Source organism: Capricornis sumatraensis, chromosome 5, assembly GCF_032405125.1.
Source record: "Capricornis sumatraensis isolate serow.1 chromosome 5, serow.2, whole genome shotgun sequence".
Taxonomy (NCBI): Eukaryota; Metazoa; Chordata; class Mammalia; order Artiodactyla; family Bovidae; genus Capricornis; species Capricornis sumatraensis.
The window spans coordinates 124,159,318-124,186,167 of NC_091073.1; the positions used below are offsets into that span (position 1 = coordinate 124,159,318).

At 51.8% G+C, this 26,850-nt stretch overlaps 1 protein-coding gene across 1 annotated transcript in view; it reads right to left on the reverse strand.

The window, feature by feature from the left end:
• VIPR2 (vasoactive intestinal peptide receptor 2) overlaps positions 1 to 26,850 on the reverse strand; it is a 67,578-nt gene that overhangs the window by 15,922 nt on the left and 24,806 nt on the right. The window contains exon 5 of the mRNA XM_068972637.1: positions 9,537 to 9,634. Within this exon, the coding sequence (XP_068828738.1) occupies positions 9,537 to 9,634 (98 nt within the window). The remainder of the gene's footprint in view (positions 1 to 9,536; positions 9,635 to 26,850) is intronic.

Sequence of the window (26,850 nt, forward strand, 5' to 3'; positions counted from 1 at the left end):
ATCATGCATGTGGCATGGAACATATGTGCACAACTAGGACACGTCACGATGACACAGAAGTCATGAGGCTGCAGGGACGGCTCGCGCCGCCTGGAGGAGACGGAAATAGGAACTGGAGGTTAGATCCCGTGAGACATGCATGCACCTTGTTCACATGAGGTGAAAACCAGAGGAAGAATCGCCGAGTATACGACTGACGATCCAAAAGGGAGACACTGGAATAATAGAGATACTTGGCAACTATAGACAAACACAAGTAGAGCGCAGGGGCCACACAGCAGCTGAGACGGTAGCGAGGGGCGGAGGCACTGAGGCCCCCGCTGCCAGCAAGCAGCTGGAGCGCGAGCGCCAGACGCCGTGTGTGCCTAAAAGCAGGCCGGAAGCAGGCAACAAGTCTCCAGTAAACGGAGCTCGGAGAGCACGCAGATGCAAACAGGGATATACCTCGCAGACATCAAGGAAAAGAGAGCAGGCAGACCTCCACTGATACAGAAGTAGGTTTACTCGCACGGCAAGGCTCATAGGACGACAAAACCTGAAATGGGTGTGCCCCTAATAACATAACCTTGAAACAGATAAAGTGAACAGTGAAATAAACAAATGGGGATATAGTGAAGTCCACAGTTATAGCTGGAGATTTTAATACACATCTCTCAGTAACTGATAGAACAAGTGAAAGCGTTACTTATTCAGTTGTGTCCGACACTTTGTGACTGCATGGACCATAGCCGCCGGGGAAGTAGTTATGCGAAATAGTAAAATTTAGAATATTTAAATAACATGATCGATACATGGTGTAAATGATATATGTAGCGCATAAACCAATAACTGTAGAATCTGCATCGTCTTAAAATGAAAGTGAAACTTTGACTAAAAAAGATCAGATTCTGAGTCACAAATTAAATCTTAACACATTTCAGAGGATTTAATTCATGTGGTATGCTCTCGGATCACCACGAGTTAGGCCAGAGATCATTAGCAAGCTGAACAGAAAACTAATAACAGTTTGGAAATTAAACTATAAACTTTTATAGTTAAAAGATAATCAAAAGAAGACCTTAGAAAAACTAGGGCTAAATGGTAATGAAAAACACATCTTTAGACTTGAAAGACGGGAATGAAGCAGGTCTGAGAGGGAAATTTGTAGACATAAATAAATCAGTCTAAACAAAGGAAGGCTGAACATCTAGCTTAACAAGCTAGAAAAAGAACACCACATCGAAACCAGAGGACACAAAAGGGAGGGAATAATAAAGATACGAGGGCCTGTCAGCAAGTTAATAAGTGCGCATACCAGAGAAAAAAGTCAAACGCTGGTTCTTGGAAAACACTGGTAAAACTGATAAAACTTTATACAGTATGATTCATCAAGACACAAAGAAGGGAAATAAAGATGACAGTGTTGTTCAGTCGCTAAGTTGTCTCTGACTTTTGGCAGCTCCATGAACTGCAGAACACCAGGCTTCCTTGTTTGTCACTGTCTCCGGGAGTTTGCGCAAACTCACGTCCATTGAGTCGATGATGCCATCCAACCATCTCATCCTCTTCACCTCTTCTCCTGCCCTCAATCTTTCTGAGCATCAGGGTGTTTTACAGTGAGTCAGCTGTTCTCATCAAGTGGCCAAAGTATTGGAGCATCAGCTTCAGCATCAGTCCTTCCAAAGAATATTCAGTGTTATTTCCTTTAGGATTGACTGGTTTGATCTCCTTGCAGTCCAAGGGACTCTCAAGAGTCTTCTCTAACACCACAGCTCAAAAGCATCAATTCTTTGGTGCTCAGCTTTCTTTATAGTCCAACTTTCACATCTATATATGACTACTGGAAAAACCATAGCTTTGACTATATGGACCTTTGTCAGCAAAATAATGTCTCTGCCTTTTAATATGCTGTCTACATTTGTCATAGCTTTTCTTCCAAGCAGCAAACGTCTTTTAATTTCATGGTTTGCAGTCACTGGCCACAGTGATTTTGGAGTCCAAGAAAAGAAAACCTGTCACTGTTTCCATTGTTCCCTCATCTATTTGTCATGAAGTGATGGGACTGGATGCCATGATCTTAGTTTTTTGAATGTTGAGTTTTAAGCCAGCTTTTTACTCTCCTCTTTCACCTTCATCAAGAGGCTCTTAAGTTCCTCTTCACTTTTTGCCATTAGAGTGGTATCATCTGCATATCTGAGGTTGTTGATATTTCTCCTGGCAATCTTGATTCCAGCCTATGGTTCCTCCAGCTCAGCGTTTCTCATGATGTACTCTGCATATGAGTTAAATAAGCAGGGTGACAATCTACAGCCTTGATGTGCTCCTTTCCCAATTTTGAACCAGCCCGTTGCTCCATGTGCGGTTCTAACTGCTGCCTCTTGACCTGCGTACAGGTTTCTCAGGAGGCAAGTCAGGTGGTCTGGTGTTCCCATCTCTTTAAGAATTTTCCAGTTTGTTGTGGTCAAAAGCTTTATCATAGTCAATGAAGCAGAAGCAGATGTTTTTCTGGAATTCTCTTGCTTTTTCTATGATCCAACAGATGTGGGCAATTTGATCTCTAGTTCCTCTGCCTTTTCTAAATCCAGCTTATACATCTGGAAGTTCTTGGTTCACGTACTGTTGAAGCCTCATTTGAAGGATTTTGAACATTACCTTGCTAGCATGTAAAATGAGTGAAATTGTGCAGTAGTTTGAACATTCTTTGGCATTTCCTTTCTTTGGGATTGGAATGAAAACTGACCTTTTCCAGTCCTATGACCACTATTGAATTTTCCAAATTTGCTGGCATGTTGACTGCAGTACTTTAAAAGTATCATCTTTTAGGATTTTAAATAGAGCTGGAATTCCATCACCTCCACTAGCTTTGTTTGCAGTACTGCCTCCCAAGGCTCACTTGACTTCACATTCCAGGAGACGATTATAATCTTTGCAGCTGAAGATGGAAACGCACTATACAGTCAGCAAAAACAAGACCTAGAGTTGACTCTGTAAGGCTCGGAGACTTGCACTCTGAAAAGGACACTCGGGGACAGCCTCTAGTGGACTGACAAAGTGTATTATCCAATTGTGTAGTTTTATAATTTTCAGGGAATAGAGCATAAGGCTGACTTGCACGTAGCCATTCCAGATAAACATTAAAACATTCAAGCGTAAAATACAGTTCCTACCGCCCAAGCCATAACATAGCTTTGGCGAAACTCTAAAGGGAGTCTTATCATGAAACAACGGTCCTTGCTCTCAGAAACAGGTGGTCAGAAGGAAGCCTTCGAACGCCTCAAGGCCGGGCGTATTGACCCTTTCGTCATCCGTTCCCAGCCCTGGGCACTCAGTGAACGCTCATAACCCTTTGTTATGCTCGTCCCAGTTTCCAACCTTCGTCATGAGTGGAGCAAACACATTTTCAGTATTTGCTTAAAGCCTTCCAGCTCCTCCACAGACTCTGGCTCAGAACATGAGCTCTTTATTGCAAAATTCAGGCTTACATTGAAGGAAGTAGGGAAAACCACTAGGCCATTCAGGTCTGACCTAAATCAAATCCCCTATGATTATACAGTGGAGGTGACAAATAGACTTAAGGGATTAGATCTGGTAGAGAGAGCGCCTGAAGAACTGTGGACAGAGGTTTGTAACACTGTACAGGAGAGGGCGATCGAAACCATCCCCCAAAAAAAGAAATGCAAGAAGGCAAAATGGTTGTTTGAGGAGGACTTACAAACAACTGAAAGAAGAAGAGAAGCTAAAGGCAAGGGAGAAAGGGAAAGAAATACCCAACTGAATGCAGAGTTAAAGCCTTCTTAAGTGCGCAATGCAAAGAAACAGAGGAAAACAATAGAATGGGAAGGACTAGAGATCTCTTCAAGAAAATTGGACACATCAAGGGAACATTTTATGCAAAGATGGGCACAACAAAGGACAGAAAGAGCAAGGAGCTAACAGAAGTAGGAAAGATTAAAAAGAGATGGCCAGAATACACAGAACTATAGAAAAAAGATCTTAATGACCCAGATAACCATGATGGTGTGGTTACTCACCTATAAGCCAGATATCCTGGAGTATGAAATCAAGTGGGCCTTGGGAAGCATTACTACAAACCAAGAGGACCAATACCAGGAATGAAAAAGGAGATATCTGTATAGCTCTTACACACGTGAAAATATGATGAGAGATATAGAGAGAGATATAGATGAAATGAACAGATTCCTTGAAAAATACAGCTTGTAATTAACATAAAGAGAAACAGAGAATTTGAATCATCCTATGTCTGTTTTTAAAAACTTGAACCTAAAAATAAAACCTTCCCACATGACAATTCTCCACCCAGATGGCTTTCCTGGTGAAATCCACAAACGCTACAGAGGAAAGAGCGCCTTATTCAACCTTCACTATTTCACAGAATAGGAAATAGGGCCGCTTGCTTATTCACTTGTGGACCAGCATAACTGTCATAGCAAAGCCTGATTTTACAAGAAAGGGAATTATAGATTAAATTCATGAATGTAGACGCAAAAATCCTAAACAAGATATTAGTAAATTAAACCCAGCACAACCAAGTAGGGTTTATTATAGGAATGAAAGGGAGATTTAATATCAGAAAATCTCCCTATATAAATTTTCACATTAAATGAACTTTTGGAGAAAAAACCACCTACTTATGTTAATATACGCAGAAAAATTATCACAAAATTCATAACCCATTCATGATTAAAAATTCAGAAAACTGGGAATTGAAAGGAATGTTCTTAATCTGATAAAGAGTATCATCAAAATATCTGTAGTGAATTTCATGCTTTACAGTGCAATACCTAGACTTTCCACTCTGAGCTCAGAAATAAGGAAAGGTGGTCTGCTACCATCCCTTCCAGTCACTGTACTTAACCAAAACATGAGTGGCACATGGAAGAATCCAGATGAATTTACATAATCACTAAAATTTATAATTAAGCAGGGCTGCTGAAGCAAGATTAACATACAGAAATCAATTCCTTTTCTAGAAAGTTAACACACAAATATATACAATAGCATAAACAAGGGCTTCGGCATGACCGTCAAAAGATATCCAAGATCTTTCCTCAGAAGACCACAGAGGAGTATCGAAGGGAATTGAGAAAGCCCAGGCCAATGGCAGGAGCTGCCAAGATCACTGGTTGGGAGATTTAAAATGGTGAAGGTGACCAGTCTATCCAAGCTGATCTACAGATTCAGTGCAATCCAAAATGAAATCCCATCCACTGTCCTAATGGCTGCTGACAAACTGATTGGTTCTGAAAGTGCAGATGACCAGTCTCTTCGTAATGAGAAAGAAGAGCTGATAGGCTTACATTGCTGGAGATCAGGGCTCATTATAAAGGCACAGTGGTTACAGCAACAAAAATGGCAGGTGACAGGTGAAGGGGCAGGCAGGACAGAACGGAGCGCCCAGTCCCTCAGCGCGCAGCCCTGAAGACGCCTCTGCACTGTCCTGGCACAGGCTGGCTTCCCAGGTGATGGTCTTGGAGAAACTGAACACACACACGGAGAAAGCACATGAATCTCCACCCCTACCTCACACCGTCCACAAAAATAAACCACCCGTGGATCATAAACCCAAACACACGAAGTTGAAATAATAAAATTTCTAGGTGGTAGTAGGCTCAGGAAGCTTTCACCATAAAGACAAATAGTCAACAGACTTGATTAAAATGAAGAACTTTCACTGATCAAAAACCTCATCAGAGGAGTATAAAGTTGAACGACAGTGCTGGAGAGAAAATCTGTAATCCCCAGAGCTGACAAAAGGCTGCCCTTCAGAACTCCTAACAATTAACTTAAAAAAAGAGAGAGACAGCTGAATAGAAAAATGAGCAAACACTTGAAATGGTACTGCAAAAAAAAAAAAAGAAAAGTAAAAAGTTTCCAAACATGATATCATGATCCACCAGGGAATGCAAATTAAAAACACAACTCTATATTATACAGACCCAACTGCATGGAAACATCTTTTAAAACTGGGATTACAAATGGTGTGGGAGATGGAGTGGAAGGAATCTTCACTCAGCAGGTGTGAGTGTGCAGCACCCGGAGAGAAAGAGTGTGTGCATGGCTGTGACCAGGAAAGACGTATAGTTACAAAGCAGACGGGAACATAAGGGGAGGCGTGCACACACACCCACATCTGAAGAAGTGTGTGCCTGTGTGCAGGGGACGGCACATGGATGGTCACAGCAGCACTGCCTGTCGTCAAACAGTTACCCCTCGCTCCATGAACACTGAATGAGTAAGTGAGCTGTGTTATCTTCACATAGGACAGCCACATGCAACAACATGGATCAATCTCCCTGCAAATGCTGAGTGAGGAGCCCAGAGACTGGGCATTCCTCCCGTAAGTTCTAAAAGGGTCAAAATTAGCATTGCAGTCAGAGCTCTGACTAGCAGTAACCTACTGGGAAGCGGGAGCTGACGGACATGCAGTGTCCCAAGCCCGGCTCCTGGCGCTGCCCCTGCTGGACCGTGGCCTGGGGGCTGTGCTCGTGGGGGAGATGCATCTCAGCATGGGGAGCCCTACCCAGGCCCCTGCTGCAGGCTTCACTCAGGGAAGGGGCTTCTCTGTGTAACAGACCACAGGGCCTCCGTAGTGAGGTGTGCTCTGCGTGTGCAACAGGCCCATGGGGCCTCAGTCGTGAAGTCTGTTCCACATGTGTAACATGCCTGCAGGGCTCAGTAGTGAAGTCTGCTCTGCGTGTGTAACACGCCCATGGGGCCTCAGTAGTGAAGTCTGTTCTGTCTGTATAACATGACTGAGTAGTGAAGTCTGTTCTGCGTGTGTAACACGCCCGCGGGGCCTCAGTCAGGAAGTTTGTTCCCTGTGTTTAACACGCCCCATGACTGCATGAACAGATTCCTGAGGGTGAATGGGGTGCATGTGGCTGTGGGTCAGACCCTGCCGCCCCCCGTTCAGCGGCAGGGCCTCCTTCTCGAGTTGCTACACCTGGGATCAAGAGCACTCACTTGGTGGAGGTGTCGGAAGGACCAGATTATTAATAACGACCCTGATGAAACGCACAGCACAGGCTGGAGCAATCACTGCAGCTGCTCCTGGGCCCATGAGTAAAGGCCCGTGAGCACATGCCTGGACCCCGGGACATGGTCAGGAGCACAGCGACCGCCCGCCCACGACTCCCACGCAGAGCTGGGCCTGGCGCCGGCACCCATGTCTACACAACCTTGGACGAAAGGCGATGCACCCTCGCTGTCTGCAAAGTGAGGTCGTGGTGGCTCGGCCCTTTCTTAGCCTCTGGGCTGTTTTGGAGAATAAATGGTGACTGCAAAGAAGCCTGCTTCTTGGGTGTAATGACCAAGACAATGGGGCATGTTATTTTTATAACATGGACTTTAGAATCAGCTCAGTCCCATAGCTCTCCCTGGGTGGCGTGAGCAGGTGGACGGAAGCCCGGACGGAAGGCGGGGCCCAGCCTGCAGCCACTCCACACTGAGCCGCGGAGCAGGGACTGCCACTGCGGGCGTGTGCTGCCCCTAACCACGAAGTGCCTTCTCCTGTAGAGAAGACGGTGTCTGACATGCATGAAACCATCTGAGATTCTCCTCACGGGTCATGACCGTACTTGCAATAGTTAAACAGGCCATGAAGTACAAACCTGAGGGAAGCTGTTGATGTCAGCTGTGTCCGACTCTTTGCGACCCCATGGACTGTAGGCCGCCAGGCTCCTCTGTCCATGGAATTCTCCAGGCAAGAAAATCAGAGTGGATAACCATGCCTTTCACCAGGGGAATGTTCCTGACCCAGGGATCGAATTTGGGTCACCTGCATTGCAGGCAGAATATTTCACCAGCTGAGCCACCACGGAAGCCCCATACTGATATCAAGTATATGGTTTGCTCGAGATGGGAGCTCTTCAAAAACAAGCTGAGTTTTTTTCTCATTCAAGTTACCCTGTGCCAGCTAACCTCCTTAAATTGTTTTTTCTGTTTTCACAATTTCTAGATTGTAAAACGTACAGTAAAATATAGAAGATTGCAGAGCAAAGAGTAATAACATTATCAGTTTCTTAAAAGTTTTACCATATAAGATGACAGGTCTTCCCTACATTTTTCAAAGTGCAGTTCTGGATTAAAGGCACTGCCTCATTCTTTCTGAGAATTATCAGCCGCCTGTCACGTCTGAGATGCCCGAACCGAGAGGAGCACCGGCCAACGGCTGCTGGGGTCTCGTCTCCACGCTCCGCTGCCTCCACTCACTCATTGCCTTCCAAGGATGGATCTCCTAATGTTTCGAAATACCCCACTTTCCATGTCACTGATGTTATCTGAAGAGTGACCAACAGGCGAACTACATTTTAGCAAAGCGAAGGAAGACATGTGGTGTGTGGAGGAAAAGGAGACGGAGGGAGTCTTGCCAAGAGAGCGCCCACACGGGGCTAGAGGCCTGGAGGAGGTGGGCCGCCCACGTCTCAGCCGGTGGGATCTGAGCTCTGAGCACCTACTGTCTGACGAAGGTGCCCAGAAGGTCTGCACAGTATCCCTGAAACTCAGGTGCGTGTGGGACCCAGACCCTGGACAGCCCGTCACAGTCTACGCCATGAGGACAGTTTCCCTCTGTGTCAGGGCCAGTCCCAGTTCCTGCCAGACGTCTTTCACAACCCGCGGCTTCTTTCTTTACCAGCCTCCAACTCCTTCTCTTCCCTGGAACCCTCTCAGTTTTACCCAAATCTGTGTCTCCCAAGTTGCAATTCCTAAGACCCCCAAATAAAGCTTTGTCTACAGATTATTTTTTGACAGGTGATCAAAACCCATTAAAATAAGCTGGATAGCACCCCTTACATGGATTTAACCTAAAAGTAAAAGCTTTTCTCAGGTGGAAGCGTCTACACCTCCTTCACACCCCAGCACCAGCTGCAAAACGTCTGGTGTTAGCTCCAGAGACAGTGAGGGTCTGGGTGCAGGGGGGAGCAGGCTGTGCTGATGGCGCGCCGCCCACACGCCGCGTGGGTCCCTCAGCCTGTGCAGTTAACAGACACACAGAGACAAGGCGGTCTGCCGCGCATCACACAGCCGCTACAAGACCGCCTGGATTTGAACCTGTCCTCCTGAACACGTGACACTCTCTCTCAACAGAGCGCCTGTTGGGAGGCTTCAACCCGGGCGTTTCTGAGTGGGGAGGGGAAGGCCAGGCTGCGTCTGTGTTTTCAAAGCATGACATCAGTAGGGGGCTTCCCTGGCGGCTCAGCTGGTAAAAAATCTTGCCTGCAATGCAGGTGACCCAGGTTCCATCCCTGGGTCAGGAACATTGCCCTGGAGAAGGGCATGGTTACTCACTCTGATTTTCTTGCCTGGAGAATTCCAGCAGTTGAACTGCATTCTTATCCACAGTCAGCATTGTCTCCTCAAATGAGACATGCAAACGTCAGCTTCAGCATCGTACTGTACCTTCCAAGGGAGTCTGGCTGGCTCGGCACAGATGAGGGCGGGGGCGTGGTCTCTGCCCCCCTCCCAGGCTGAGACAGCTTAAATGGATTCTTTGCCATCCCCTGCTTTTGGCAGAATCACTCATTTCTGCTGCTTACCTGAAGAGGCAAAGAATTATGCTTCCTGTTGTAAGGGAGATCAGAGAGACGCTGTAGCCCAGGGTGTAAATGGCCTTCACCAGAATGTAGAACGTGACCTGAAAGAGAAGGAGATGCATCCGTGAGCCGCAGCGGGGCCCTCCTCCTCGGGAGGGGCTGGGGGCTGCTGCTGCTGGCATGACAGAGGCAGTAATATCCTGGAGTTCCACCTCCGCCCTGAGCCAGAAACGACACTCAGCGCCCACCTGTTCCCTTCCACGGCAAATGAACCACTTGGCCTGGTCTCCATAAGGCAAACCTTTCTGGAGGGCGCCAGCTGGGCAAGCTCGGGAAGCCAGGACAGCGGGCAGCACCTTTGGAGGGGCCTCCAGGGCTGCCCAGAGCAGTCAGCCCTCCAGACGCAGGGACCCATTTCTGCAGCCCGTGCTCGTCTCTGGGGGGAGAAGCCCACCCGGGTGGGTGCTGGGCCCAGCCTGTGGTCTTCCCCGAGGTCACCCTGCCCACAGAAATGGCCACTTCCAAGCAGAACCGGGCGGGTCTGACCCGGGAAGACCAGCAGGATCCTGCCTCCATGGCGCGTGGCTCCTGGCTCCCACCATGGACCCCTGGTGTGATCTGGGTCTTAAGTGCATGGAGACGGCAGAGCTAAGCGTGAGAGAAACAGCAGGTCCTGCCTCCAGTGACCCCGAGGCTCACAGGTCAGTGTGTGTGGGACGTGTCACTCTGCGGCCTCGAGCCTGCAAGGGAGGAAGCAGGGATGCGCTGGGGTTCAGCAGCACCCTTGGGAACCCGGATTGGAGGGTCTGTCCCGCTTGGCACGCTGACGCGGGGTCACAGGCAGGACGGGCATGTTTGGAGCAGCTGCCACTGTGTCACCTGCAGTTACAGTTCAGGTTGGACAGTTGGAAAATGACAGTTCACGCCCACCGAAAGCCCAGCAAACCAAGTGATGAGCACACACACTTGCCAACAGATCCCAGAAGCGCAGCCACAGCTGAGTGAGACCCGGGGGCGCCGGGGCCCTCCCCGGGCCTGATGCCCGCGGTGTACCTTTAACACACGTGGTCTGGTCCCCGGTCTCGGCGGGGTCGCGGGCGGTCTCCCCTCCTGCAGCCACCTCCCTGCTGGCCCCGCTGCTCCCCCTCCGGCGCCCCATCGCCCTGTTTGGGGTTGCCCGCCTCCTTTATTATGCAAACAGTCTCGGCTGCGTTTTCCCTTCTCGGGCTTTTTTCCTCACGTCTCTGATTCGGTCCCGGATTCTCAGCGCCCCTCTGCTTTCTGCGTCCCCGGAGGCACACTCCTCAGGCTCACTGATGGGTCTGCGGCCGCGGACCCATCAGGCTTGTTTTCTGGACCGTCTCTTCCCCCTGCGTTTCTGAACTCACTCTGCGCTGGATCCCCAGAGGCCCAGGCTCGGAGGAGGCCGCGTCCGCGCGGACTGCAGACGCTCAGCGGCTGGGTGCTTTCCGGGCTCACCGCAGCAGCCTGGCTGGGGATGGCCCTCTGTCCATGGTGCCTGGGCGGCCGGGGTCTGTCCCTCCTGCTGGGGCTGCGGTCACAGTGACACTGCTGCTCATCCCAGGGACCCTCCACGGCCTGCCCCCTCAACCCCTCTGCTGTGTCCTGGCAGTTTCTTTGGACCTTTCTTCCTGGTTCCAGAGATTGCTTTTCATCTGTATCTGGTTTTGCTCTTTGATGAATCTGCTGACTTTCATTTTAAAACTGGAGTGTAATTGATTCACAATGTTGTGCTGGTTTCAGATGCACTGCGTGCGACGACTCAGTTACACACACACATTCGTTTCCTTTATAGGTTATTGCAGAACATTGGGCATCATTCCCCTTGTTGCTTACCTGTTTTACAGATGGTAGTGTGTGTGTCTCAGTTCCAAGCTCCTAATTTATACACCCCCCGCCCCCGCCGCCTGCTTTGTTCACCACGTTTGTCTTCTGTGTCTGTGTCTGTTTCTGTTTGGTGAATAAGTTCATCTGTATCATATTCTACATCTCACATACAGCTGATACCGTGTGACATTTGTCTCACTTCACCGGGCATGACAATCTCTAGGCACCTCCATGTTGCTACAAATGGCATTATCTCATGCTTTCTAAGGCAGAGTGCATCCCGTCGCACCCGGGCACCGCCTCTTCCTTATCCGTTCACCTGCTGGTGGACAAACGTTGTTTTCACGCCCTGGCCACTGTAAACAGTGCGGTGGTGAACACTGGGGTGAGCGTTTCTTTTCTAATCAGAATTTTCTCCAGATATATGCCCAGGAGTGGGATTGCTGGATCATATGGTAGCTCTGTTTTGGTTTTTAAAGGAGCTTCCACGCTGTTCTCCATTGTGGCCGCACCAACTTACACTCCCACGAACAAGGTAGGAGGGTTCCTTTTTCTCCACACTCTCTCCAGCATTTATTATTTGTAGAATTTTCAATGATGGCCATTCTGACCAGGCTGAAGTGATACCTCATTGTACTTTTGATTTCCATTTCTTTACTAATTAGCGATGTTGAGTGTGTTCTCACGTGCCTGTTGACCATCCGTATGTCTTCTCTGGAGAAACGCCTAGGTCTCCTGGTCATTTCTTTTTGTTGGGTTGTTTGTCTTACTGTTTTTGGGTTGCATGAAGTATTTGCATATTTTGGAAAGTAAGCCTGTCAGTCTCATCATTTGCAAATATTTCCTCCCAGTCCGTAGGCTGTCCTTTCATTTTGTTTATGCTTTCATTCACTGTGCAAGAGCTTATAAGCTTAAGCCCCACTTGTTTATTTTTACTTTTATTTCTGTTGCCTTGGAAGACTGAGCTAAGAAAACACTGCGGTGATTTATGTCAGAACGTTTTGCCCATGTTCTTTTCTAGGAGTTTCATAGTGTCCTGCCTCATATTTAAGTCTTTAAGTCATTTTGAGTTTATTCTCATATACAGTATGAGGGAGTGTTCTAACTTCATTGATTTATATGCAGCTGTCCAGCTTTCCCAACACCACTTGCTGAAGAGCTTGTTTCTTCTCCATTGTATATTCTTGTCTCCTTTGTTGAAGATTAACTGGTCATAGATGTGTGGGTTTGTTTTTAGACTCTCGGCTCTGTTTCATTGATCCATAGTTCCGTTTTTGTGCCAATACCATGCTGTTTTGATTACTGTAGCTTTGTGGTATTGTCTGAAGTCTGGGATGGTTATGTCTCAAGCTTTGTTCTAATTCTTCAGTATTGCTTCGGTAGTTCTGGGCCATTCATGGTTTTATATAATTTTTAGGGTTATTTATTCTAGTTCTGTGAAAAATGTCATGGGTAATTTGATAGGGATTGCATTAAATCTGTATATTGCTTTGGGCAGTGTGGGCACTTTAATGACAATCTTCCAGTCCAAGAGTGTGTGGCTTCTTTCCATTTTTAAGATAATCTTTAGTCTCCTTTATTGGTGCTTCATAGTTTTCACCTTCTTGGTCAGCCTTTGTTGCTGTTGTTCCGTCTCCAAGTCATGAACCACTCTCTGCGACCCCGTGGACTGCAGCCCGCCAGGCCTCCCTGGCCTTCACTATCTCCCGGAGTTTGCTCAAAGTCATGTCCATTCAGTCGGTGATGCCATCCAACCATCTCACCCTCTGTCGTCCCCTTCTCCTCTTGCCTTCAATCTTTCCCAGCATCAGGGTCTCTTCCAATGAGTCAGCTCTTTGTATCAGGGGCTAAAGTGTTGGAGCTTCAGCTTTAGAACCAATCCTTCCAGTGAACATTCAGGGTTGGTTTCCTTTAGTATTGATGGTTTTAACTCCTTGCTGTCCAGGGGACTCTCAAGAGTCTTCTCCAGCACCACAGTTTGAAAGCATCAATTCTTTGGCGCTCTGCCTTCTTTATACTCCAACTCTCACATCCACACACGACTACTGGAGAAACCATAGCTTTGACCATATGGGCTTTTAATACATTGTGTGGGTTTGCCATAGCTTTTCTTCCAAGGAGCAAGCGTCTTTTCATTTCATGGCCGCAGTCAATTTCTGCAGTGATTTTGGAGGCCAAGAAAAGAAAATCTGTCACTGTTTCCATTGTTTTCCCGTCTATTTGCCATGAGGTGACGGAACCAGACACCATGATCTTAGTTTTTGAATGCTGAGTTTTAACCCAGCTTCTTCACTCTCCTCTTTCACCCTCATCAGGAGGCTCTTTAGTTCTTCACTTTCTGCCATTAGAGTGGTATCATCTGTATACCTGAGTTGTTGATATTTCTCCTGGCAACCTTGATTCCAGCTTGTGATTTATCCAGCACAGCATTTTGCATGAGGTACTCTGCATAGAAGTTAAATAAGCAGAGTGACAATACACAACCTTGACATACTCCTTTTCCAGTTTGGAACCAGTCAGTTGTTCCATGTCTGGTTCTAATTGTTGCTTCTTGTCTTGCATACAGGTTTCTCAGGAGGCTGGTAAGGTGGTCTGGTATTCCCATCTCTTTAAGAATACTCCACAGTCTGCTGTGATCCTCAGAGTCAAAGGCTTTAGTGTAGTCAATGAAGCAGAAGTAGATTTTTAAAAGAATTCCCTTGCTTCTATGATCCCGCATATGTTTGCAATTTGATCTTTTGTTCCTCTGTCTTTTCTAAATCCAGTTAGTACATCTGGAAGCTCTCGGTTTACATACTGCTGGTCAGTCTTATTCCTCAATATATATATATTTTTGATGCAATTTTTAAAGAGGTCCTTTTAAAATTTTCTCCTTCTGATATCAATATTTCATTGTCAGCATAAAGGAAAGCAACAGATCTGTATGTTTGCTTTTCATTAGTTTAGGTCTATTTTTTCCCCCTCAGAGCAGGTCCTTTTTGGAATGTCTTGTCTTTGGTTATTTTCAATTTCCTCTTAAAAAAAAAACATTAAAAAGTGCACTTTTTTGTATTCTGTGCTCGATGAATGCATTGTCTCCAGTGTTGGGGACATGGTTTCACTGTGAGCTGCTGCCTGGTTCACAGTGCTTTCTTCTTTGCGTGCGTGCTAAGTCGCTCAGCTGTGTCCGACTCTGTGCCACCCTATGGACTGTAGCTGCCAAACTCCTCTGTCCATGGGACTTCCCAGGTGAGACTACGGGGGTGAGTTGTCATGTTTCCTTCCAGGGGATCTTGCCAACCCAGGGGTCAAACCTGTGTCTCTTGTCTCCTGCGTTGGCAGGTGGGTTCTTTACCACTAGTGCCACCTGGAAAGCTTCCCTGTGCAGTTTGTACACTTAGGCGTGAGCTCATCTTTGGGGTTGGTTTCCGGGAATTTGGGAGGCCTGGGTGAGGATTTCCTTCTGGGAGAACCCGTGTTTGCATCTGCCAGGCCCCTTGGTGCTGCCGGTCAGGAGGGCTCTGCCTGTATGTTCAGCTCAGAGTCTCTGTGGTGAGCAGCAGAGCAAGAAGCGCCTTGCAGGAAGGCACAGCTGGGGTGACAGATGCCGGGGAAGACTGGCGGCCGGGGAGGAGGACAGCCCCACAGGGAAGCTGGCAAAGGACTCCTGTGGGGAGCCCGAGTCCACGGGGATCAACCAGGTACAGTGAAAATAATAAGATAACTATTTTGTTTACAAAGTTGGTGATAATTGAAAGAATATGAAACTGCCGGTGAGGGTGTTAGCTGAATCACATCCATTTCCAATGAAAATACACACCAGCGCGCTCCAGGGAGAGCTGTTTGACAATAATTAAAAACATCCTCTTCATGCTTCATGTCCTTTAACCAGGAACTTGAGATTGGCACCCAGATTTGTTTGGCTAAAAATAATCAGCTATTAGAAACAACCTAAGCTGTGAACAAAACTCAGCATGTTTATAAAACAGAATATCACACTCCCTTAACAATCTTGTTTTTGAAGGACGTTGACTGACTTCAGAAAAGGTTCATGATATGTGATACTTTGTAAAAGAGAAGAAGCAGGGTGTACATTAGGTACAATGGCAACTTTGAAGTACACACATGCGCCCGGAAGGGACGGGGGAGGGTGCTGTCCACGCCTTCCTCCTGGAGGGCCCCTCCCTGATCACACTGGCGCACCGTGCAGCGAGAGGAACAGAAACAGGAACCCGTTACGCGCTAACCACACGTGAGAGCAGAGGCTGCTCAGAGGCCGGTAATGGGCTGTCAGCCTTCAGTTCCCAGCAAAACTACTGGCAAGCTCCCAAGGGAGAAAACACCTAATTTTCTGTCACCTATAAAGAAAGTGAAGTCGTTGCTCAGTTGTGTCCGACTCTTTGCGACCCCATAGACTGTAGCCTACCAGGCTCCTCCGTCCATGGGATTTTCCAGGCAAGAGTACTGGAGTGGGTTGCCATTTCCTTCTCCAGAGGATCTTCCTGACCCAGGGATCGAACCCAGGTCTCCCGCACTGTAGGCAGATGCTTTACCGTCTGAGCCACCAGGGAAACCTTTTAACACCTATAATCTGCACCACAAACCTCACGAAACAGAGCTGAAGGCACAAATACTTGGGGGAAATGCAACGAGTCCAGTGGTCACCCCCCTTCTAATAGCTCTGAAATTAGAAGGCATTGCTCCCTTTCAGGGTGATGGACTTATCTAAACGCTCCTTTGTAATGATTTCTTGATACACAAAAGATTTATTCCACATGACTGGCTGAACTTAATATTCATTTGTGACCCAGTCAGGATAATAGGATGACACCCTCTCCAAACTCATTCTTATGAACTTTGTGAATTTATAGAAGTCTTAGAACTGGACATCTAGTCTAGTGATGTATGAAAGGACGTTTTTAATTATATTGCCAGTGAGGACTTGTTTCCCTGAAGCCAACGAAAGCTGATAAGAGAGCATGTAGGATGCTCTGCAGTTCTTCACTCTTTTCTTCGTAAGCCCTTTGGGCATCCACTAAGCTTGTGGTCCGTGAGAAGTTAGCTCAGAGAATACACTACTTAGCTGATGTTTGATTGCATGGGGTTTGGAGTCGGACAGGCCATGTCTGGCTACACTGTTGATGAGCCTGAGTCTCTGCCAGCCTCTGTCTGCACACACGGCCTTTGCAGAGCCTTTCAAGTGTTCAGAACTGTCCATCACCCTAACCTGTGTACTGCACACGTTTGGACCCCTGTGGTGTCATGGGCAAAAAAGTCACGGAGGGCATCTGTTGCAGATTTTGCTGTTTTCCCTGCAGTCCCAGTAAGTTTTTCACTGTCGCCGAACAGAAAACCTTTACGTGTGACCTGCAACGGTGCTGTCCTCAAGTTTATGCAGTTGGGTTTCAGACTTGACATCACATCCCCTGACCCTGACCGGGGCATCTTAAGGAGGAAGGTGGCCTCTGGGGTTTTCTCTGGGGCTTCTCCAAGGGGTGTTGGAGGATTGCGTTGGGTGAACAGAGAGAACTCATTAAAAACAGCAGACGAGCCTCGCACACAAGAGCCGTGGCCTGAGCCGTCCTGTGAAGCCACCGCTCTGTTCCCCTCCATGGGCAGACATCGCTCACGGTCTCAGGGCATCTCTTGGAGGACCGGTGAGGGGGTCAGGCTGGCCCGGCTGCGGTTCTGCTGCTGAACGTGTCAAGCGCGGGGCCCCTTGGGCCCGAGGGAGGCGGGACCGCTGTCCGTCAGCATGTGGGTCAGAGGCCACTTTACTCTGAACCGTTAAAACCCTGTTGTCCCGAAACAAGGGCGCAAACCTAAAAACCCAGTCAGGCAGCTAATTCAGCCACAGCCCTCGGTCAAGCGGCTGCGTTGCTTTGTTTCCCCGCTGCTGAATGGATGGGGCGCACATGCTTCTGAAACAAGGAGGGCCTGAGTTCTGGCTGCCAGTACCACCCTGAAACAAAGCGACCTCGCCTGGCACAGAGTGGGCGCCAGGGGCCGGGGGCCCCCACATCTCTGCCAGTGACGTGACTCAGCCCAGGGAGCCCAGGAGGGCAGGCGGGTCCCTGCTGGGTCAGAGCCAGGGCCCCTCCCGAGTCAGGGTCCGGGTCCCTCCTGAACGGCTCTGCTAGGGCGCCTCTGGGTGTGCAGATGGCAGGACGGGAGGCCTTAATGCATCCCATTCATATTCAACACTGTATTTTTGTTTTCCCAGAGAGTCCTCAGATTCACTAAGCTTGAGGCCTACAAGATGATTCCTGGGAGTGGAGAGTGGGGAGAACTTTGCTGGGGGCGCCTGATCTTGAGGGGCTGAAGCTGCAAAGGTGACTATCAGGGAACAGAAAGGTCAGTCCCAGTGCGGCCGAGGTGCCCCCCAGTGGGACACCCACGGGCAGGTGGGGGCCATGTTTCCAGGGCTTCTGTGCGACTCTCCAGTGGAGAGGCTCTGATGGTCCCGTGTCACAGGCATGCATGTGAAACTCCGATTTACTTGGGGAAATGCTCTACAGGGTGCCACCGTCATCGCATGATCAGGCGAGGGGGACACGCCAGGGAGCTCGCCCTTCTCGAAGCTTCGGGGCCGCGGTGGGGGGTGGGGGGGGCTGCGGTGGGCAGCGGGGATGAGGCCCTGCACGCTGGGCCATCGAGGCCTGCTGGGAGAAGATGCCGCCCCTTCCCTTGCCGTCACCTGGGGCAGCCTCCTGCCCCCCAAAGCATGTGGGGCCAGGTGGCGAGCGAGTCCCCCACAGACCCAGCCGTCCACACGCATCCGCTGCCTGGAGCTGCCGGCAGAGCCCTCCCCAAGGCCCCGTGGCCTGGCCTGTGTGTGCAAACGCAGAGTCCTAACTAAGCGAGGGGGCCTCCGCTCGACCCGCCAGGCCTGCCGCGCGTCTGCTGTCCCCGGGACTATTAATAGCTCCCATTCTCTCCTGAGAGGCCAGGTTTGGCCGATATTTTACACAGCCACCCTATTTATAACCCAGTAGTGGGTTATGCAATCAATTCCGAAGGTGACAACCAACACTTAAAAGAAGGCAGCACGGAAAATGTGGCTTTGTGGAGTGTTTGTGTTGGCTCACAGTGTGAAACGCATTTCTTACTGTGGATTTCAATCAGGAGTTGAAAGCCCCTTGGCTGGACCAGAGACTTGATTCGGGAAACTTCTGATTACAGCCTGGCCCGGCCCATTGCCTCGCCCCGCAGCTGAGGCACAAACACCCTGACGTGCTCTCTTTTGAACCTGTGGAAGCCCCATGCTTCAGTACCTTTGTAACACAAAAGCTCATTCATTTTCCCAGACCTTTTGGTAATGATTAACCTGCATACCTGGGGCCCTGGGAATGCAAAGGAATGCACCGTTGATACGCAGCGTCTGTCTCAGATAGGAGCCGCTCGATTAGAAGGCACGGCCCTGTCTCTGGGAAGCGTAGCACACGCAACGTCCTGTTGGGTGAACAGGACTAACACAAGCCCTGAAAACGGACGAGAGAGCGCTGACCTGCGCTTCTACCTGCAGACTCAGACCGAGCGGCCAAGGCACCAGAGGGGCAGGGAGCCCTCGCGGCTGGCAGCGGCAAGGACGGGTGGGGGGCTCGAGGTGGGGGGCGTGGGGGCGCTGGGGACACCGGATGTCTCTGGACGGGGGCGGGGCCGTCCGGGCTCCACGCGGAGGCCTCAGCAGTGCACGACACTCACTCCGCTCGGCAGCTGCTCCGAACACGCCGGTCCTGCTGGGTCTCCCAGCTCCTCCGAGAAGGCACCGCAGGGACCCACACACGCCGTCCTGTGGGGCGGCAGGTGGAGGGCGCAGCGGGCAGTGTGTGCTGCCCATGGCAGGACGCAGAGTGGGCTGGCCAGCCCGGGCCTTTCCTCGTGGCGGCTTTGGCACAGGGCAGGGTTTTGGAGCCTGTGGACCAGCAGCAGGGCCAGGAGGTGGCCTCTGTCTCCCGCGTGAGGAGGTTCCTTTTCTCACCTCAAAGATGGAAGCTGGGGGCTTCTTCATTTTAGAGGCCACCAGAAACACAGCCCCGCCCGTCTTTGGGGCCTGTGGTCCTCCAGCTCAGGATTGGCTGTGAGGCTCACTGTCATGCTGGTAACAATCTTACCATTGAGGTTTTCCTCCTGAAGGTCGTTGGCAAAGATCTTTTAAGACCCACCCATTCTGATTAGAAGATTCTGACTATAACCTAATTGTGATGGTGCTTTGCCATTTACAGAATGTAGCACAAAAGTTAATTCATTCTCTTCTTCCAATGGCCTGTGAAGGAGCAGACAGATCCTTGCCACACTTCTCTTATAAGGTGGGACCTGAGTCCAGGGAACAGTTGTAAAACGCGGGGCCACCGAGGTGCAGGGTTGAGACTCCACTCAGACCCTAGTGTCTTCTCCCTCCAGAGGCCCCTCCCTGAGGGCAAGTTACCCATCTGTTTCAGCTTTTTCCTTTAAGAGGAATTGGTCAGTTCTTCAGATAAGGACGTGGACGTCACCACTCTATCCAAACAAAGAGCAGAACTCTGAACACACTGAGTCAACAGCTCTCCTTGGGTCCACAGGAGAGGGGAGGACACAGGACAAACAGCTGTCCCCAGACTGGGGCAGACAAGGCAGCAGCAGGAGCTGGGGGTTCCTCAAACAGAACCGCTAGGCTGCCGTTAAGCTGCAGGAATCAGACAGTGGCGCGGCGGAAAGGACAGAAAAGGACGTCAGCGAGCAGGACAGGGCAGAGCCCAGAAACAGACCTGCGTGATGGTCACTGGTCTCTGACAAAAACTGAAGGCAGCACACTGGGGCAACGGCAGTCTTTCCAACAAACGTTGCTGGGACAACTGGACGTCCACATGTGAAAGAATGAACCTGGACACACCCTTATACGTTCACAAAAATTAACTCAAAATGGGCTATAGCCACAAAGAAAGGGAGTCGCGCGGTCCTATCTAACTCTGTGACCCCATGGATCCTCTGTCCATGGGATTCTCCAGGAAAGAATACTGGAGAGGGTTGCCATTTCCTCCAGGGGATCTTCCTGACCCAGGATCTTCAGGGGTCTCCTGCATTGCAGACAGATTCTTTAGCATCTGAGCTATCAGGGAAGCTCCTATAGATGTCAAGGTAAGACGCAAAACTATAACTCCTAGAAAATAACAGAGGAGAAAACCTAGGTTCCCTTGGGTTGTGAAGCTTTTTAAAATACAATCCCTATATGTATACCTATGGCTGATTCATGTTGAGGTTTGACAGAAAACAACAAAATTCTGTAAAGCAATTATCCTTCAATAAAAAAATAAATTAAAAAAAATACAGTGCCGAAGTCACTCCAAATCATTGATAAGCTGGACTTCAATAAAATTAAAAAATTTTACCATGTGAAAGAATTTCAGAGAATGAGAAGACGGGCCACAGATAGGGAGAAAATATTTGCAAAAGGCATCTGATAAGGATTGTTATTCAAGACATATAAAGAACTCTTAATAGTCAACAATGAGAAAACAACCCAATTAAAAATGGGCTGAAGACCTTAACAGGTGCCTCTTGAAAGAACGGATCCAGGTGGCAAAGAGGCAAATGAGAAGATGCTCCCAGAAAGCACAGGGCAGGGCGTCCAGGCGGAAAGAGCTCCGGGAGCCTGCGTGCTCGGTGGCGAGCAAGCTCGTGGGGACTCTGCACTCACTGGGGACCCCGGGGGTGAGCGTCCCTGCGCTGTGAAGCGGTGATTAAAGGCACAGCTTTCCCTCATGGGCTTGTCGGGGGGTTCAGTGAGCCAATCCATCTGAGAGCTGTAAACACCCTCAGTAAAAGCCCGAGACGTGATTTATGGCGCTTGGTTTGATTTTATAATAAAGACCGTTTTTATGAGGAAAGAGATCCTCGAGCTTGTTAATCCGGCGCCCCTAGTCCTCCCGGGTCAGGCTCCGTTTGCGCTCACTCTGCTTCATGGAGCACCTGGAATCACACCCACCGCCTCCCCACGGGCAGCGCGGTCCCGCCTCCCGCACGACGACCAGCATCCTGTTGAGGGGGACGGGCGGGCGCGCTCCTGCTGACCGCAGCTCCTCCTCCCGTCTGCGGGGCTCAGAGGCACCGTGCACCCAAAGGGGAGACGCAGGTCGCCGGCTTTGCGCTGGGCCCCTCCGGTCTCTGCTGCAGCCTTCGGGGCCTCTGAGGAACTGGACCTGAGCCCAGCTGGGCGCTCAGACAGCACTGTCCCGGGAGGAAATGACCAGGCCCCGGTCCCGGCAAGTTGGGGTCACCTGGGGACATCACTCACGTTGTCCCTGAGGTCACTGTCCTCCTGAGGACGAGCAGAGGCTTCAAGAAGGAGCAGGAGACCAGGGTCCAGACAGTCCCCACGACGGACGCCCCCTCAGCACAGGCAGACTCCCCGTGGAGACTGTACCCCTGAGCAGCAGGCAGCCTGGCCGCAGGCCAGGGTCAACCTTCCAGAGGGGTCCTGGAGGCCCCATGGCACTCCAGAGGTGGGGGCCCTGGGGTCCTGGGGTCCTGGGGTCCCGCGACCCTCCAGAGGCGGAGGACCTGGGGTCCCGCGACCCTCCAGAGGCGGGGGTCTTGGGGTCCCGCGACCCTCCAGAGGCAGGGATCCTGGGGTCCCACGACCCTCCAGAGGCAGGGATCCTGGGGTCCCAGGGTCCCGCGACCCTCCAGAGGCGGGGGTCCCGGGGTCCTGCGACCCTCCAGAGGCGGGGATCCTGGGGTCCCAGGGTCCCGCGACCCTCCAGAGGCGGGGGTCCCGGGGTCCCACGACCCTCCAGAGGCGGGGGTCCCAGGGTCCTGCGACCCTCCAGAGGCGGGGATCCTGGGGTCCCAGGGTCCCACGACCCTCCAGAGGCGGGGGTCCCGGGGTCCCGCGACCCTCCAGAAGCGGGGGTCCCGGGGTCCTGCGACCCTCCAGAGGTGGGGATCCTGGGGTCCCAGGGTCCCGCGACCCTCCAGAGGCGGGGGTCCCGGGGTCCCGCGACCCTCCAGAGGCGGGGGTCCCGGGGTCCCGCGACCCTCCAGAGGCGTGGGTCCTGGGGTCCTGGGGTCCCTGTCTGCACGGGTGTCAGGACTGTGTGCCCAGCTCCCTGTTTTCAGTCACCTCAGGGACCGCTCCTTTGTTGGTGTGGACGGGTTAGAGGAGAATGGATTTTCTTTTAAAACCCAAATGTGACATTTCTGAGGTTAAAAAAAAAAAGTGGTAGATATTTTTGAATGCTTTCTCCCACTGACACCTATTTCGAGCACAGGGTTTATGATAAAGAAAAGGCGACAGAAAGAGAGGTCGGGAGCCTGTGCTTTGCCACCAAGCATCCTCACGCTCGGCAGGGAACCAGGACCTGACCCTAGAGACACCAGGCAAAGCCCACAGGGAGCCGGGCTGAGGGGTGAGGCCTCCAGCATGGTGAGGGAAGGACAGAGGACGGCTGGGGCGGGAGAGGCTGGGCCACTGCGCCAGGGCCGCCCTGGCTCCTCCGAGGGACGTGCCCCGGGCCGGGGACGCAGACAGCAGTCAGGGAGCAGCTTTGCAAGATGTGCGGTGCTGGGGTTACAGCAGGGCTGCTCACACCTGAGGCGGCGCGGGTGTGTGGCCGGGTGTCTGCCGCTTGCCCCCCAGACCTGAGGCTGCAGGACAACCAGCCAGCTGGGTTCCCTGAAGCACTCCTGCAAGAAAGTCGCCTCCAAACAGGCCTCAGGAAATGCTCGGCAGCAGGAAATTTGACGGTTGAGTCTCCCCATTGTCCTGACAGAGTCCGGGCGGGGGCAAATGTCACTGAGAGATGATTTGTCAAACAGCAGAAATTTGTTCCGAGGGTACTTAAAACTGTTTGAATATAGAAGTAACGTATTTGCTGACTTTTGAAGAAGTAGAAAATATAACCAAGCCACTAAAGAGAACATGCAGCTTCTCTGTTTCCGGCCCTTCATCCACGTGTTTCCGGGCATGCAGTCTCTCGCTGCCCTTGTCCAGCCCCTGACATGCCTACCTCCCGCCCCAGTGGCGGGTGGGACCACCCTAACAGCGGGGAGGGGGGCTTCTCTGAAAGCCTGTCTTCTCTTTCTAGGTCTGTAACAGATCGCAAACACCCAGAAAAACAAACATTGCTAATTTCCATGTTTTCTTCAATTATCTCTTTGGACTACAGACTTTCAGTCCTGAAATTTGTATGTCACGTGGTGAAACAGACAGGATTATCCAGCGAATATCCTGGTGGCCCCCATCCTACCCTGGAGCAGTGCCTCCCTTCCTGAGGGCCTGGGGGGGTACCCAGCCCTGATGGCAGGGCTCCCCATCCTGAGCCCCCAGGTCTTACCCCGCCTGCCTCACCTCCCTGACGCAGTGCCGCCCCGCCATCTGATGAGCGGTCCATGCACTGAGAGTGCCCTCGCGTGCCCTGAAAAACCCTGGGAAGCTTCCTCCCGCCACTCGATGCAAAGTGAAGCAAAGACACCGCCCTTGGTGCTTGTTTGGAGGCAGAGTGGGATCGGCCCCCGTAACAGAGCTGAGCGTGGGCCCGCCTTGGGCTCCAATCCTGGCCTCCGCCCCCTGCAGGCCGTCCCTGCCGAGCCCCCGCCCCACCCTGACGCGGGGACATCGTGGTCCTACAGGGCCTGGGAGTGACAGATGGAAGGCATCTGGCGCGGGAGGACCACACGCTAGGGACGGGGACCCTGGGGGAGGCCGCACCAGCGGTCAGTGTGAGGGTTGCCGCCGTGGTCTGAAAGCTGAGAGGAGGCTGCAGAAATATTTTTAGGAATATGGCATAACATGGAAGAAATGTGTCTGCTTGAAGCATGGGAAGGTTGAAATGCCAAACAGTTCTCTTGGCTAAATTTAGCAGAAGTGCTCTTTATTTAAGACCTATGTTAGCAAATATATAATGTGGGAGACGTATGGCGTGCCTGGCCTGGCGTGTCCACTCAGCACAGGACGCCAGCCTGTCACTGGGACTGCTGTCCTTGGGAGGGGCCGTGGGCCAGGCGTGGAGCCACGTGCAGTGACTGAGTCACGCCTGGTGGCCAAGCGGAGTACAGCCCTGGGGCCATTCACCTGGGCGGCTCGCGGTAACCGGGGGAAGGAGACCTCCTGGGCCCACAGAGACTCATCACGGCTGCCGACTATGAGCTGTTGGATGTTTTGCCAGCTCTCGGGTGGGACACTGGGCAGGAGGTGGGAACCGAAGGCAGAGAGGCTGGCCAGGACACTCGGACCAGGAGACTCCAGGTGGCCTTCAGCGAAGGAGGGAAGTCAGGAGGATAGGGTCTGCCTGACGTGCTGCGGGGGAGCCCCTGGGCCAGGAGAGCCCCTGGGTCTGGGGCAGGACTGGTCGGGGGCCTGGGGGGCGGGTGGGCAGGCAGATAACATGGGGTGGAGTGCCCAGTCCTGGCTGGTCCCTCCTGAGGCCGAGGCCATGGTGCAGGATGAGCTCCTTGGCTCCAGACACCCTCAGCTCTCAGGGAAACCCCGGGCTCCCATGATAAGGGTGGGGCTTCCTTAAACCTTCTTAGTGGTATTAAGCCCTTTATCCAAGGGTTAAAAGAGAAGAGATTTAAGATGAAGATACACAGGCCAGGCTGGAGGTGACTTTTGCTGGGAGAGGAACACGGACGGGGGAGACTTCGTCTGTGGAAGCTGGGGTATGGTAAGAGGGTGTCCCCAGCTGAGCGGGGCTGGGTCAGGGTTTCGCAGCACCAGGAACGCAGGCTTAGACCACTGAGTGCCCCCCAGCCCCTCGCAGCTTCACAGTCACGGCTCCGGCCGTCATCCAAGGGGTCCTCTGGGGTCTTCAAGCCCGTGTCTCCTTCTCAGGGCTCCCGCTCCCCATTACTTTACCTCCTGATTCCTCACCATATGTGGCTTATGAGGAGGCTGTTTTTCCCCTTGAATTTAATTAACTTTGAAACCAACAAAGGTTGCACGCATGGCACCCAGGGAGGAGTTTGGCTGCGTGACAGCAGGAAATCCAATCACAACTGTGGAACTGGGGAGAAAGGTGGGCTGATGAGACGCGGAGTGACGTGCTAGCAGGAGCCGCGGAGGGTCGGTGGGCTGAGGCTCTCGCTCGCCACCCGGGACGGCCTGTCCTGGCCTCGCTCGGGCAGCCCCACGCCCTGAGGCGCTCGTCCTCTCAGACTCCCTAAACAGCCAGGCATCCAAAGCATGAGAGCGTGGGAGCTGCAACCAGGCAGAGAGTTACTCATCTTGGCTTTGTGCCATTATTTCCTTCACTTTCTCTTATTAAAATATTTTGAGTTTCTAATCCATTAGCAGGGAATATGCACTCATGATACTTGCAGAGTCTCTGAAATGTTTAACTGAGAACAAAAATAGCTTTTCACGCTGGATAGAAAAGCATCGGGAAGTCACAGGCGCTCCATCCTCGAGGGGTCTGAGCCGACGTGGTTCCCACAAGGTGTCATTTACAGCCATGTCAGAGCTTTGTCGCCTGAAGACAGAGGGGAATGCCGGGCTTCCCGGAACATTCATGTGTGATGTGAGCACAGGCTGTGAGCACGGGGGGGCTTGGACACTCTGCTTCCCCCCATGGGGTCCCGAGGCCTGGGAGGTCCACACGCGGGCTGGCTGTGATGGCGGGCAGGAGCTGTGGGCAATGGTAGGTGGGTGTCGGAGCCCCACCTGCCCTCAAGGTTCAGGAGGCCGGGCGCTCTCCGGCTGCTCCCCTCGCCCGTCTGGGAGCACATGTGAGGTGACGGGGGCCAGGCTGTCGTGGGGCTGTCCTTGCTCCCGGTCAGAACAGAGCTGGGACACTTGTCTCTACAGGGACGGTCCTCAAACTGGGGTTAATGCTACACAGTGCAAGGCTCACTCGTAGAACACCGACAGGATGGTTCCCAGTTTGGGCACGTTACATCGCAGAACAGCAGTGTGGGGCGAGTCTGGAACCTGAGACGGCTCACAGGCCCGTGAAGATCCCTCGGTGGTCTCTGGCCTGCCTGGGGGCCTGGCCTCCAGCAAGCCTGCGGGCCATGGCGCTCAGCCTGTTCTGGGTGACGGGGCTGACAGTGGAGGTGGTGAAAGCCCCGCAAGCCGCAGGCTCAGCACCGGGGCCCCACCTTCTCTGTGCTGCAGCCAGGGGGCCACGGGGGCCTCCTGGCTGCCCCTTCTCTGCGGGGTCCCTGCAGAGCACCCAAGGGTGCAGGTCCAGGTGGGTCTGTGGATGGGTCAGCAGCCCCGGCCTGGCTGCCCAGGTGGGTCCCAGCGCATCTGGGCAGCTACCCCTTGTGTGGGGAGCGGGGGCTTGGGAACTGCCCCCAAGGAGGGGTCAGACGGACTCACTCTCGTCAGAATGGCAGGGGCCCTGGCCACGCCACATTGTTCCTCCAAACCTCAGTTTCTCCGTCTATAAAGTGGGCTGTCACCTGGTAAATGAGGTGCGGGGTGGGCAAGTGGCTGGCGAGCACACACCTGCCATGGTGGAGGAGTAGGCTCGGGGCCTCCCCAAGGTGGATGTGAGGGGCTGTGAGCCCC